Genomic DNA, 14,019 nt, shown 5'->3' on the forward strand with positions numbered 1-14,019 from the left:
GCAGACGCGGTGGGGGTTGGATTTGGGCGGTTTGCACTAAATTTGGAGATTTTAGGGGGAAAAGAACCAAACAGGTGGTGCTATGGGTAGACCTGGCAGCCGGATTTTTTCTATGGGTAGACCTGGCGGCCGGTTTGTTATGGGGCGATCCCTGGCCTATAGGGGACTCCTGCCCCATAGAGACCTCCTGCCCCATAGGCGACCCCTGCCCCATAGCTTCCCCCCCTGCCCCACGGCCCTTTGTGCCCCATATTTTGCCCTGCTGTGCCCCATTGTGCCCCACAGAGCACCCCATCGAGCCCCATTGCACCCCACAGCGCCCCATAGCGCCCCACTGCACCCCATAGTGCCCTATAGTGCCCCATTACACCCTACTGTGCCCCATACTGTGCCCCACTGAGCCCCATAGCGCTCCATAGTGCCCTATAGCACCCCTCTGCACCCCATAGCGCCCCACTGCACCCCACCGCACCCCATAGTGCTCCAGAGTGTCCCATTACACCCCACTGTGCCCCATAGAGTCCCACTGCACCTCTTTGTGCCCCATATTGTGCCCCACAGCACCCCATAGCACCCCATTGCACCCCTTTAAACCCCACTGTGCCCCATAGCGCCTTATAGCGCCCCACAGTGTCCCATAGCACCTCATAGTGCCCTATAGCACCCCACAGCACCCCATTGTGCCCTATAGCACCCTTCTGCACCCCATAGTGCCCCATAGCGCCCCACGTCACCCCATAGCACCCCACATCACCCCACAGCGCCCCATAGCACCCCTCTGCACCCCATATTTCCCCATTCCACCCCATAGTGCCCTATAGTGCCCCATAGTGCCCTATAGCACCCCACAGCTCCCCACATCACCCCACAGCACCCCACATCACCCCATAGCGCCCCACAACACCCCACAACACCCCATAGCACCCCACATCACCCCACATCACCCCACATCCCCCTCGCCCACCCACCCCAATCACGAGTCGCGGATCCGTCCCCTTGCCCGTCCTCCCCCGCCGCCTTGTTTTTATTCTCCGTTTTGGGGCCAAAAGCGGCCGTTTCGGGGCCGCTCACGCCGCCTCCTTCAGGACGTTGCGGTAGGGGCCGCCGGCGCTCTTCAGCTGCAGGACGGTGGAGAAGAGCCACTTGACCTGGAGGGGACACAAGATGGCCGCCGGCGGTTAGGGGTCACGGCCGCCCCATAGCGGCCGCCCCATAGCAGCTGTGGGGGGTGTGGGGGGGGACGTGGTTACGGAAGCCCACCTTGAAGAAGGTGACGGTGGCGCTGTAGCAGACGCTGAGGAGGAAGAGGGTGATGAAGACGGCGATGGTGGCCCAGAGGCCGTCCAGTTCTTGGTCGCCGGCGTCCGGGCAGAGGGCGGTGGAGATGTCCAGTTCTGGTGGGGGGGGGAGAAGGAGAAGAAAACGCGGTGGAGGGGGTGGGATCACCGGGTTCTCGGGTCCCACCGCCTCCCCGGGGGGCTCGCGGGGTTGGGGTCGGGGTTGGGGTGGGGTGGGTGGCCAATCAGATGACTTCTTGTCCATCCAAGCATCATCTCCTCATCCAACCATCTTTTCATCCATCTTCTCATCCAATCAGCCATCTTCTCGTCCAATCATCCATCTTCTCATCCATCCAACCATCATCTCATCCAATCATCCATCATCTCATCCAATCAACCATCTTCTCATCCAATCAACCATCATCTTCTCATCCAATCAGCCATCTTCTCATCCAACCATCTTCTCATCCAATCAGCCATCATCTCATCCAATCATCCATCTTCTCATCCATCCAACCATCATCTTCTCATCCAACCATCTTCTCATCCATCTTCTCGTCCAATCAGCCATCTTCTCATCCATCCAACCATCTTCTCGTCCAATCAGCCATCATCTCGTCCAATCATCCATCTTCTCATCCAACCATCATCTTCTCGTCCAATCATCCATCTTCTCATCCATCCAATCATCTCCTCATCCAATCATCCGTCTTCTCATCCAACCATCTCCTCATCCAATCATCCATCTTCTCATCCAACCATATTCTCATCCATCTTCTCGTCCAATCAGCCATCATCTCATCCAATCAACCATCTTCTCATCCATCCAATCAACCATCTCCTCATCCAATCATCCATCTTCTCATCCAATCAGCCATCTCCTCATCCATCCACCCATCATCTCCTCATCCAACCGCCCAGATCGTCCAAATCACCTCCAGAACCTCTCCATCCGTCACCTTCTCACCCGTCCATCCACCACAGGCTCCACCCAACCCAACCACCAGTCCACCAACCCTTCCGGCATCTCCACCGACATCCAAAAATCCATCCGACCAACCGTCCGTCCGTCCGTCCATCCCACCCGATTGTCCGTCTGTCCTCCTCAAGAGCTTCCACCCATCATCTTCTCATCCATCCACCATCTTCTCATCCATCCACCATCTTCTCATCCATCCAACCATTCCCAGATGTCCCCAAACACCTCCAGAACATCTCCACCCATCCATCCGTCCAACCACCTGACCATCCAACCGACCAATCACTCCGATCTAATCCGTCCAATGAGAAGACGATGGGCGGACGAGAAGATGGACGAGAAGAAGAAGATGGGTGAGAAGATGGACGCCCCACCTCAACCAACCAGCCACCCAACGATCATTTTTGGTGTCTCTCCAACCATCTATCCATCAAGACTGGTGTCCATCCATCCAATCATCAAGGCTGGTGTCTCTCCATCCATCCAACCATCTTCTCATCCACCCAACCACCCAACCATCCATCCATCTTCTCATCCAACCATCTTCTCATCCAACCATCTTCTCATCCAACCACCCAACTACCCTTCAAGTTTGGTGTCTCTCCATCCATCCAACCACCCAACCGGCCATCCAACCATCTAGCCATCCATCTTCTCATCCATCCATCCATCCAACCATCAAGTTTGGTGTCTATCCAACCACCCAACCACCCAACCATCCATCCGTCTTCTCATCCATCAAGCCTGGTGTCTCTCCAACCAAACATCCATCTTCTCATCCAACCAATCTCTCATCCAACCATCCAACCATCTTCTCATCCATCCATCCAACCAACCATCCATCTTCTCCTCCATCTCCATCCATCCATCAACCCATCCAACCAACCATCCATCCATCTTCTCCTCCATCTTCTCATCCACCCATCCATCCATCCATCTTCTCATCCATCTTCTCCTCCATCTTCTCATCCACCCATCAATCCATCCAACCACCAAGCCTGGCGTCTCTCCATCCAACCATCCATCCATCCACCCATCTTCTCCTCCATCTTCTCCTCCAACCATCCATCCTCTCATCCATCCAACCATCTTTTCATCCATCTTCTCCTCCAACCAACCATCTTCTCATCCATCCACCCATCCATCCATCAAGCCTGGCGTCTCTCCATCCAACCACCCATCTTCTCATCCATCCATCCATCCATCCATCCATCCATCCATCCATCCATCCATCCATCCATCCATCCATCCATCCATCCATCCATCCATCCATCCATCTCCTCCTCCAACCAACCAACCATCAAGCCTGGCGTCTCTCCATCCAACCAATCATCTTCTCCTCCAACCATCCATCCAACCATCCATCCAACCATCTTCTCCTCCATCTTCTCCTCCATCCATCCATCCATCCATCCATCCACCACCTCATCCTCCACCCCAACCCCTTTCCCCAGCATCCCCCGCTTGGAGGACCCCCAAAGACACCACTCCTTGGAGACCAGGCGGTGCGAGACGAGGCCGGTCGGCTTTATTAGAAGACCAGGAGAACTTGGGGCCACAGAAAGTTATTTACAAACAAAAAAAAACAAAAAAAAGAAGCGGAGGGGGAGGGATTTTGGGGCCGAAAACCCTATTTACCGGGGGTCTTCTGGAGAGGACGCTGGGTGAACCTCATGGGCAACCCTTCGTGGACCACCATGCAGGCGTAGGACACGCCGCCCTGCCAGCTGGCCTTGGGGACGGTCATCTTGCTGTAGAGGAAGAAGGTCCCGTCCCCGTTGGGCTCCTTGAGGGGTGGGGTGGTGGCGAATTCGGTGGCCGGGACGCTGTTGTGGTTCCTCAACCACTGGACCTCCACGTGCTCGGGCTGGAAGCCCCTCACCAGGCAGGTGAGGGTGACCTCGGGCAGGGAGAGCTCCTCGGCGTGGGGTGGGAAGGTGAAGATGTAGGGGGCGGTGACCTTGCCTGGAAAGGAGGTCGGGGTTAAGCGAAATCGGGGGGTTTGGGGGTGGTTTTTGGGGGGCGGGGTTGGCGGTGGGGCGGGAAATGATGCGGTGGGAGGCCAAATTATGTGGAGAAACGTCAAATTATGTGGAGAAATGTCAAATTACGTGGTGGGACACCAACCTAGGTGGTGGGACACCAAATTGAGTGGAGAAATGCCAAATTACGTGGTGGGACACCAAATTACGTGGTGGGACACCAACCTACGTGGTGGTGGGACTCCATTCCACATGGTAGGGCTCCAACCCCACGTGGTGGGACCCCAAACTAGGTGGTGGGACACCAAATTACGTGGTGGGACCCCAAATTATATGGAGAAACGCCAAATTACGTGGTGAGACATCAAATTATGTGGTGGGACACCAAATGGAGTGGAGAAACGTCAAATTATGTGGTGGGACACCAAATTATGTGGTGGGACCCCAAATTACGTGGTGGTGGGACTCCATTCCACATGGTAGGACTCCAACCCCACGTGGTGGGACCCCAAACTAGGTGGTGGGACCCCAAATTATGTGGTGGGACACCAAATTATGTGGAGAAACGCCAAATTATGTGGAGAAACACCAAATTACGTGGTGGGACACCAACCTACGTGGTGGTGGGACTCCATTCCACATGGTAGGACTCCAACCCCACGTGGTGGGACCCCAAACTACGTGGTGGGTCACCAAACTGTGGAGAAACGCCAAATTATGTGGTGGGACCCCAAATTACGTGGTGGTGGGACTCCATTCCACATGGTAGGACTCCAACCCCACGTGGTGGGACCCCAAATTACGTGGTGGGACACCAAATTACGTAGTAGGACCCCAACCCTATGTGGTGGGACACCAAATTGAGTGGAGAAACGCCAAATTACGTGGTGGGACCCCAAATTACGTAGTGGGACACCAACCCTACGTGGTGGGACCCCAACCCTACGTGGCGGGACCCCAACCCTACGTGGCGGGACCCCAAAAGACGTGGAGGAACACCTAATTATGTGGTGGGACACCAAATTGAGTGGAGAAACGCCAAATTACGTGGTGGGACCCCAAATTACGTAGTGGGACCCCAACCCTACGTGGTGGGACCCCAACCCTATGTGGTGGGACCCCATATTACGTGGTGGGACACCAAATTACGTGGTGGGACACCTAATTATGTGGTGGGACACCAAATTACGTGGAGAAACGCCAAATTACGTGGTGAGACACCAAATTATGTAGTAGGACACCAACCCTACGTGGTGGGACCCCAACCCTACGTGGCGGGACCCCATATTACGTGGCGGGACACCAAATTATGTGGTGGGACACCTAATTATGTGGTGGGACACCAAATTACGTGGAGAAACGCCAAATTACGTGGTGGGACACCAAACTACGTGGAGGAACACCAAATGGAGTGGAGAAACGCCAAATTATGTGGTGGGACACCAAACTACGTAGTAGGACCCCAACCCTACGTGGCGGGACCCCAACCCTACATGGTGGGACCCCAAACTAGGTGGTGGGACACCAAATTACGTGGAGAAACGCCAAATTACGTGGTGGGACCCCAACCCTACGTGGCGGGACCCCAACCCTACATGGTGGGACCCCAACCCGACGTGGCGGGACCCCAACCCCACGTGGCGATGGCCACCAACCTGCGTGCTTGGCGATGCTCTTGCTGAGGGGCTCGGGGAGGTCCTCGTGCTTCACGGTGCAGGTGAAGCGCTCGCCGGCCAGCCAGTCCTGGGTGGAGATGGCCAGCGAGCTGCTGGCCGTGTAGGTGCCGTTGAAGTGCTCGTTGAGGACCATGGGGTCGGGCCGGAGGGCGCCGCTCTTCTCGCGGGTCCAGGAGATGCTCAAGCTGGCGTCGCTGGGCAGGTTGACCACCAGGCAGTGGACCTTGGCGTCCTGGCGGATGTAGAGGCTACCGGGGCTGGGTGGGACCACGAAGATCTGGATGGGGCTGCAGCTCTGGGTGCCGGAGCCTGCGGGGCGGGAGGAGGGCGCTGGAGGTGGCCACCACCGCCCCCCGGGGGCTGGTGGCCGCGTTGGGGGTCGGGGTGGGGTGGGAAGGCGGCGAGGAGAAGCGTGGTCGGGCGAGCTGTTGAGGTGGTGGGCTTGGGACCTTCTAGAATGGGCCGACACACCGCGGTCCTACAAGATTCTAGATGTTCTGGAAGGTTCTACAAGCTTCTAGAGGTTCTAGAAGGTCCTACGGCCTTCTAGATGTTCTAGAAGGTCCTACAGCCTTCTAGGTGATCCATCACACCACGGTCCTACAACCTTCTAGACCTGGTAGGACCCGTCATGGTCACGGAACCTTCTAGAATGATCCATCACACCACGGTCCTACAACCTTCTAGACCTTCTAGCCCTCTATGGTCTCGGAACCTTCTAGAATGTTCCAACACACCATGGTCCTACAACCTTCTAGGCTGGTAGGACCCATCGTGGTCACAGAACCTTCTAGACCTGGTAGGACCCGTCACGGTCACGGAACCTTCTAGACCTGGTAGGACCCATCATGGTCATCCAACCTTCTGAGCCGGTGCCACACACCGCAGCCACGTGATTCTGATTCTTTTTATTTTTGTTGCTTTTCACCAAAATCTCCATTTTTTTGTTGTTTTTTGGTTTTCCCACCGGTCCTCGGGGTCCGGAGAGGTCCCAGGGCGACGGGCAGGTTGTCCACCCCCCCCCCAAATTTTTGGAGGGGGGGGGGTTCTCCGGGTCGGTGGTCATGGTCAGCGGGGGGGTCAGGAGGACAACAAAGGTGGTCAGAACTCCGGGGGGGAAGAGGTCGAGATGTTCTCCGGTTCCTAGGCTGGAGGAACCCGTCACGGTCATGGAACCTTCTAGACTGGTAGGACCCGTCATGGGCACGGAACCTTCTAGGCTGGTGGAAGCCAACCAGGACCTGGAACCTTCTACCCCTGGTCGAACCCAACCAGGACCTGGAACCTTCTAGACCTGGAGGAACCCATCCTGGTGGTCCAACCTGACCAGTCATGGTCATGGAACCTTCTAGACTGGTAGAAGCCATCTTGGTCGTCATCATCCTCCACTACTAAGACCCATCGTGGTCATGAAACCTTCTCCTACGCTGGTAGAACCCGACTAGGTTCTGGAACCTTCTACTCCTGGTCATCCAACCATGGTCATCCAACCTTCTACTACTACTCTAGTAGAACCCATCATGGTCATGGAACCTTCTAGGCTGGTGGAACCCAACCAGGACCTGGAACCTTCTACCCCTGGTAGAACCCAATCAGGACCTGGAACCTTCTAGACCTGGTAGAACCCATCATGGTCACGGAACCTTCTAGACCTGGTAGAACCCAACCAGGACCTGGAACCTTCTAGACCTGGTAGAACCCGTCATGGTCATCCAACCTTCTAGACCTGCTGGAACCCAACCAGGACCTGGAACCTTCTCCCAAGAGGAACCCCCCCGAGATCCCACCACCTCCTCCACCCTCACCCTCCTCCTCCTCACCTGGGCAGAAGCGGCCGTGCCCCTGGGCCGTGACGCCGGTGGCGGGGTGCTTGACCTGGCAGGTGAAGGCCTTGCCCGCCTTCCAGTCTTCTCGCGACACGTTGGTCTGGCTGGTGGCCACGTAGGTTTTGGAGCCGGCCTCGCGCCGCGCCGGGGTCATGGTGGCCACCAGTTGGCCCGGCAAGCCGTCCACCAGCCACTCCACCTCCACGGGGGGCGGCGAGAAGCCGGTGATGACGCAGAGGAGCTCCACGGAGTCGTCGCCCGAGGTGGTGCAGACGGAGCTGTGGAGGACCTGGACCTCGGGGGGCGTGGGGGGCGGGAACACGACGCAAACTGGGGGGGGGGAGAGGGGAGATTGGAGGTGTTATGGGGTCTGGAGGTGGTCTTCGGAAGATCTGGGGGTCTTCCGGAGGGCCCGCCCCGTGGGGTGGGTTGTAGGGTGTGGTGGGGACGTAATATGGGCCAAGGAACCTCAAATCTTGGGGGTTTTATGGGGTCTAGAGGGGATTTTGGGGGGTTTTGGGGGTCTTCTGGAGGTCCCGTCCAACTGAGGGTCTTGTGGGGTGGAGTGGGGACCTTCTGTGGGCCAAGGAACCTTGGGGACACCTCAAATCTTGGAGGTGTTATGGGGTCTGGAGGTGGTCCTATGAAGATCTTGGGGTCTTCTGGAGGTCCCGTCCAACTGAGGGTCTTGTGGGGTGTGGTGGGGACGAAATATGGGCCAAGGAACCTCAAATCTTGGGTGTTTTATGGGGTTTTGGGGGGTTTTGGGGGGTTTTGGGGGTCTTCTGGAGGGCCCGTCCAACTGAGGGTCTTGTGGGGTGTGGTGGGGACGTAATATGGGCCAAGGAACCTCAAATCTTGGGGGTTTTATGGGATTTGGAGGGGGTCCTGAGGGGTTCTTAGGTCTTCTGGAGGGCCCGTCCAAATTAGGGCCTTGTGGGGTGTGGTGGGGACGTAATATGGGCCAAGGAACCTCAAATCTTGGAGGTTTTATGGGGTCTGGAGGGGATTTTTGGGGGTTTTGGGGGTCTTCTGGAGGGCCCGTCCAACTGAGGGTCTTGTAGGGTGTGGTGGGGACGAAATATGGGCCAAGGAACCTCAAATCTTGGAGGTTTGATGGGGTTTTGGGGGGTTTTGGGGATCTTCTGGAGGTCCCGTCCAACTGAGGGTCTTGTGGGGTGTGGTGGGGACGAAATATGGGCCAAGGAACTCAAATCTTGGGGGTTTTATGGGGTCTGGAGGGGGTTTTGGGGGGTTTTGGGGGTCTTCTGGAGGTCCCGCCCCATGGGGTGACTTATGGGGTGAGGTGGGGCCCCGGTGGGGCCCTGGAGACTCCTCGGCCAATGGTAGGGGAAGGGGCGGTCCCCAAACGGTCCAATGAAATCCCGGGCCCTCCCACCCCAACCGCACCAATCGCGGGGCGACGGGAGGTCCCCGCGTGGTCCAATGGGGGCAGGGGGGAGGTCCCGTCCCACCCCACGAGCTATGGGGTGAGGGGAGGAGCTTCGGGGACCTCCCACCCCATTGGGCGACTTATGGGGTCGGGTGGGGACCTGGAGGTGGTTATGGGGTCTTGGGGACCTCCCACCCCATTGGACGACTTATGGGGTCAGGTGGGGACCTGGAGGTGGTTATGGGGTCTTGGGGACCTCCCACCCCATTGGACGACTTATGGGGTCAGGTGGGGACCTGGAGGTGGTTATGGGGTCTTGGGGACCTCCCACCCCATTGGACGACTTATGGGGTCGGGTGGGGACCTGGAGGTGGTTATGGGGTCTTGGGGACCTCCCACCCCATTGGTGGAGTTATGGGGTCTGGTGGGGACCTGGAGGTGGTTATGGGGTCTGTAGGACCTCCCACCCCATATAACCACTTATGGGGCCTGGTGGGACCTGAGGGTAGTTATGGGGTCTGTAGGAACCTACAGATGTTCTTGAGGACCTCCTGCCCTATTAGACGACTTATGGGGTCTGGTGGGGACCTGAAGGTAGTTATGGGGTCTTGGGGACCTCCCACCCCATTGGACGAGTTATGGGGTCTGGTGGGACCTGAAGGGGGTTATGGGGTCTGTAGGAACCTACAGATATTCTCAAGAACCTCCTACCCTATCAGATAAACTATGGGGCCTGGTGAGAACCTGAAGGTAGTTATGGGTTCTCTAGGACCTCCCACCCCATATAACCACTTATGGGGCCTATTGGGACCTGAAGGTACTTATGGGGTCTGTAGGAACCTGAAGGTGGTTATGGGGTCTGTAGGAACCTACAGATGTTCTTGAGGACCTCCAACCCTATTAGATAAACTATGGGGTCTGGTGAGAACCCGAAGGTAGTTATGGGTTCTCTAGGACCTCCCACCCCATATAACCACTTATGGGGCCTATTGGGACCTGAAGGTACTTATGGGGTCTGTAGGAACCTGAAGGTGGTTATGGGGTCTGTAGGAACCTACAGATGTTCTTGAGGACCTCCTGCCCTATTAGACGACTTATGGGGTCTGGTGAGAACCCGGAGGTAGTTATGGGTTCTCTAGGACCTCCCACCCCACATAACCCCATATCCCTCCCCAAAACCCCCTTAACACCCCAAAAACCCCCCAAAAACCCCCAATTTCGGTCCATCACCTCCCGTACCTTCCACCGCCTTGCTCAGGGTGCTCCTGGTGGCCGAGTGCTTGACGCTGCAGGTGAAGGAGTCCCCGGAGGACGCGTGGGGCGGGAGCAGGAAGCTGGCGCTCTTATGGGGCCCGACGCCGTGGGTCTCGGGGACGGTGACGGAGGTGGCCCCGGTGGCCCCGGGCCAGGAGAAGGTGACGGGACCGGGGACGTAACCGGTGGCCAAGCAGCCCAGGACCGGGCGCTGCTGGGTGGAGCCGCAGCAGGAGGAGATGGGGAAGACGGAGGGCGCCGTGGGGCTGCCTGTGGGGCGGAGGGGGGAGGGTGTGGGGTGAGGTGTGGGGCAGAGGGAGAGTGTGGGGTGATGTGGGGCGGGGTGTGGGGTGAGGAGGGTGTGGGGTGAGGAGGTTGTGGGGTGATGTGGGGTGATGTGGGGTGATGTGGGGTGATGTGGGGCAGGGTGTGGGGTGATGTAGTGTGGTGTGGGGTGATGTGGGGCAGGGTGTGGGGTGAGGTGGGTGGGTGTGGGGTGAGGAAGTGGGGATGTAGAGAGCTCCTGCCCCACAGATCTGCCTGCCCCACACGTGTCTCTGCCCCACAACTACCTCCAGACCCACACATCTCCCTGCCCCACGTGTTTCCAGCCACACAACTGTCTCTGCCCCACAATTACCTCCAGACCCACAGATCTCTCTGCCCCACATGTGTCTCCAGCCCCTCAGTTGTCTCTGACCCACATATCTTCAGCCCCACAGATCTCCCTGCCCCACAACTACCTCCAGACCCACAGATCTCCCTGCCCCACATGTGTTTCCAGCCCCACAACTGTCTCTGCCCCACAATTACCTCCAGACCCACAGATCTCCCTGCCTCACATGTCTCCAGCCCCATAACTGTCTCTGCCCCACATATCTCCAGCCCCACAAGTATTCCTGCCCCACATCTACCTCCACACCCACAGATATGTCTGCCCCACACCTGTCTCTGCCCCACATGTATCTCCAGACCCACATCTGTCGCACATATCTCCAGCCCCACAAGTATTCTTGCCCCACATTTACCTCCAGCCCCCCAGATCTCTCTGCCCCACACCTACCTCCAGACCCACAGATCTCCAGCCCCACAACTGCCTCTATCCCACACCTACCTCCAGCCCCACAGATCTCTCTGCCCCACATCTACCTCCAGCCCCACAGCTGTCTCCAGACCCACAGCTATCCCCCCTGCCCCATAGCGATCTGCCCCACAAGTGGTTCTAAGGACACGGAGAGATCTCCAGCCCCACATCTCCAGCCCCACACCTATCTCCAGCCCCACAGCTCTCCCCTGACCCACAACTAGCTCAGCCCCACAACTAGCTCAGCCCTGCAGCTTTCCCCTGCCCCATAGATCTCCCTGACCCACAGCTAGCTCTGCCCTACAACTAGCTCAGACCCACAGCTCCCCTGCCCTATAGCTTTCCCTGCCCCACAGCTAGCTCAGACCCACAGCTCTCCCTGCCCCATAGCTAGCTCTGACCCACAGCTGGCTCAGCCCCACAGCTCTCCCTAGCAAAGAGCTACCCCTGCCCCACAACTAGCTCTGCCCCATAGCTCTCTCCTGCCCCACAGCTCTCCCTGCCCCATAGCTAGCTCAGACCCACAGCTCTCTCCTGACCCACAGCTCTCCCCTGCCCTATAGCTAGCTCTGACCCATAGCTAGCTCAGCCCCATAGCTCTCTCCTACCCCACAGCTGGCTCCTGCCCCACAGCTCTCCCTAGCAAAGAGCTACCCCTGCCCCACAACTAGCTCTGCCCCATAGCTCTCTCCTGACCCACAGCTCTCCCTGCCCCATAGCTAGCTCAGACCCACAGCTGGCTCTGCCCCACAGATCCCCTGCCCCATAGCTCTCCCCTGCCCCACAGCTCTGCCTGACCCACAGCTAGCTCAGCCCCCCAGCTCTCCCTGCCCCATAGCTCTCCCTAGCAAACAGCTACCCCTGCCCCACAACTAGCTCTGCCCCACAGCTCTCTCCTGCCCCATAGCTAGCTCAGACCCACAGCTCTCCCTGACCCATAGCTCTCCCTGCCCTACAGCTAGCTCTGCCCCACAGCTCCCCTGCCCCACAGCTCTCCATAGCTAGCTCTGACCCACAGCTAGCTCAGCCCCATAGCTCTAGCCTGCCCCATAGCTCTCCCTGACCCACAGCTAGCTCCTGCCCCACAGCTATCCCTAGCAAACAGCTACCCCTGCCCCACAGCTGGCTCAGCCCCACAGCTCTCTCCTGCCCCACAGCTCTCCATAGCAAACAGCTAGCTCTGCCCCACAGCTCTCCCTGCCCCACAGCTCTCCTGCCCCACAGCTAGCTCTGCCCCACAGCTCTCTCCTGCCCTACAACTAGCTCAGCCCTGCAGCTGGCTCTGCCCCATAGCTCTCCCCTGCCCCATAGGTCTCCCTGCCCCACAGCTGGCTCTGCCCCATAGCTAGCTTTGCCCCACAGCTCTCCCTGACGCACAGCTAGCTCTGCCCCACAGCTCCCCTGCCCCATAGCTCTCCCTGCCCCACAGCTAGCTCTGCCCCACAGCTCCCCTGCCCCATAGCTCTCTCCTGCCCCACAGCTCTCCCTGACCCATAGCTAGCTCTGACCCACAGCTAGCCTCCTGCCCCATAGCTCTCCTGCCCCATAGCTAGCTTTGCCCCACAGCTCTCCCTGACCCACAGCTAGCTCTACCCCACAGCTCCCCTGCCCCATAGCTCTCTCCTGCCCCACAGCTCTCCCTGACCCATAGCTAGCTCTGACCCACAGCTAGCCCCCTGCCCCATAGCTCTCCCTGCCCCACAGCTCTCCATAGCAAACAGCTGGCTCTGCCCCACAGCTAGCTCTGCCCCATAGCTCTCCCCTGCCCCACAGCTGGCTCCTGCCCCATAGCTCTCCCTGCCCCACAGATTCTCCCTGCTCCACAGATTCCCCCTGCCCCATACCCAGGCTCCCCCATTTCTTGGTCCATGCTGGAGATTTGGGCTCATTTCTGGAGATTTTGGGTCCGGGGAGGATCCCCTGGGATCGCTCAGGAGTTTTGGGTCAAAAACGGAGATTTTTGGGTCCGTCTCGGAGTCCTTCCAATCCTGCTGGCATTTTGGGGTCCATCCTGGACATTTTGGGACCATGATAAGATTTTGGGTCCATAATGGAGATTTTTGGGTCCATAATGGAGATTTTTGGAGCCCTTTGATCTTCTCTTGAGATTTTGGGATCAGATGGGAGATTTTGGGGTCCAAAATGGAGATTTTAGGTCCATGATGAAGATCAAGGGTCCGTGACGACGTTTTTGGGTCCAAAACAGAGATTTTTGGGTCCATGCTGAAGCTTCTTGACACTTGGAGGAGTTTTGGGGTCTATATTGGAGTTTTTGGGTCCATAATGGAGATTTTTGGTCCATCCTGGATTTTTTTGTGTCTTCCGTGGATAGTTTGGGGTCCGTGCTGGAGATTTTGGGTCCATAATGGAGATTTTTGGGTCTGCGATGGAGGCTTTGCGGTCAAAAATGTAGATTTTGGGTCCATGATGGAGGTTTTGCGGTCAAAAGCAGAGATTTTGGGTCCATGATGGAGGTTTTGGAGCCAAAAACGGAGATTTTGGGTCCATGCTGATGATCTTGAGCCTTGCTGGAATTTTGGGGCAG

General features: G+C 57.6%; 1 gene segment (V, D, J or C); it reads right to left on the reverse strand.

Annotated features, from left to right (window-relative positions):
* Positions 1–3,889: 3,889 nt before the first annotated feature.
* LOC116501613 lies at positions 3,890–13,696 on the reverse strand. The segment is given in 6 exon segments: positions 3,890–4,224; positions 5,897–6,226; positions 7,738–8,073; positions 10,376–10,660; positions 13,319–13,394; positions 13,502–13,696. Coding segments are annotated over 6 exon segments (1,557 nt in total).
* Positions 13,697–14,019: the final 323 nt, after the last annotated feature.

This window comes from Aythya fuligula, unplaced genomic scaffold (genome assembly GCF_009819795.1).
Source record: "Aythya fuligula isolate bAytFul2 unplaced genomic scaffold, bAytFul2.pri scaffold_54_arrow_ctg1, whole genome shotgun sequence".
In the NCBI taxonomy this organism is placed as follows: domain Eukaryota; kingdom Metazoa; phylum Chordata; class Aves; order Anseriformes; family Anatidae; genus Aythya; species Aythya fuligula.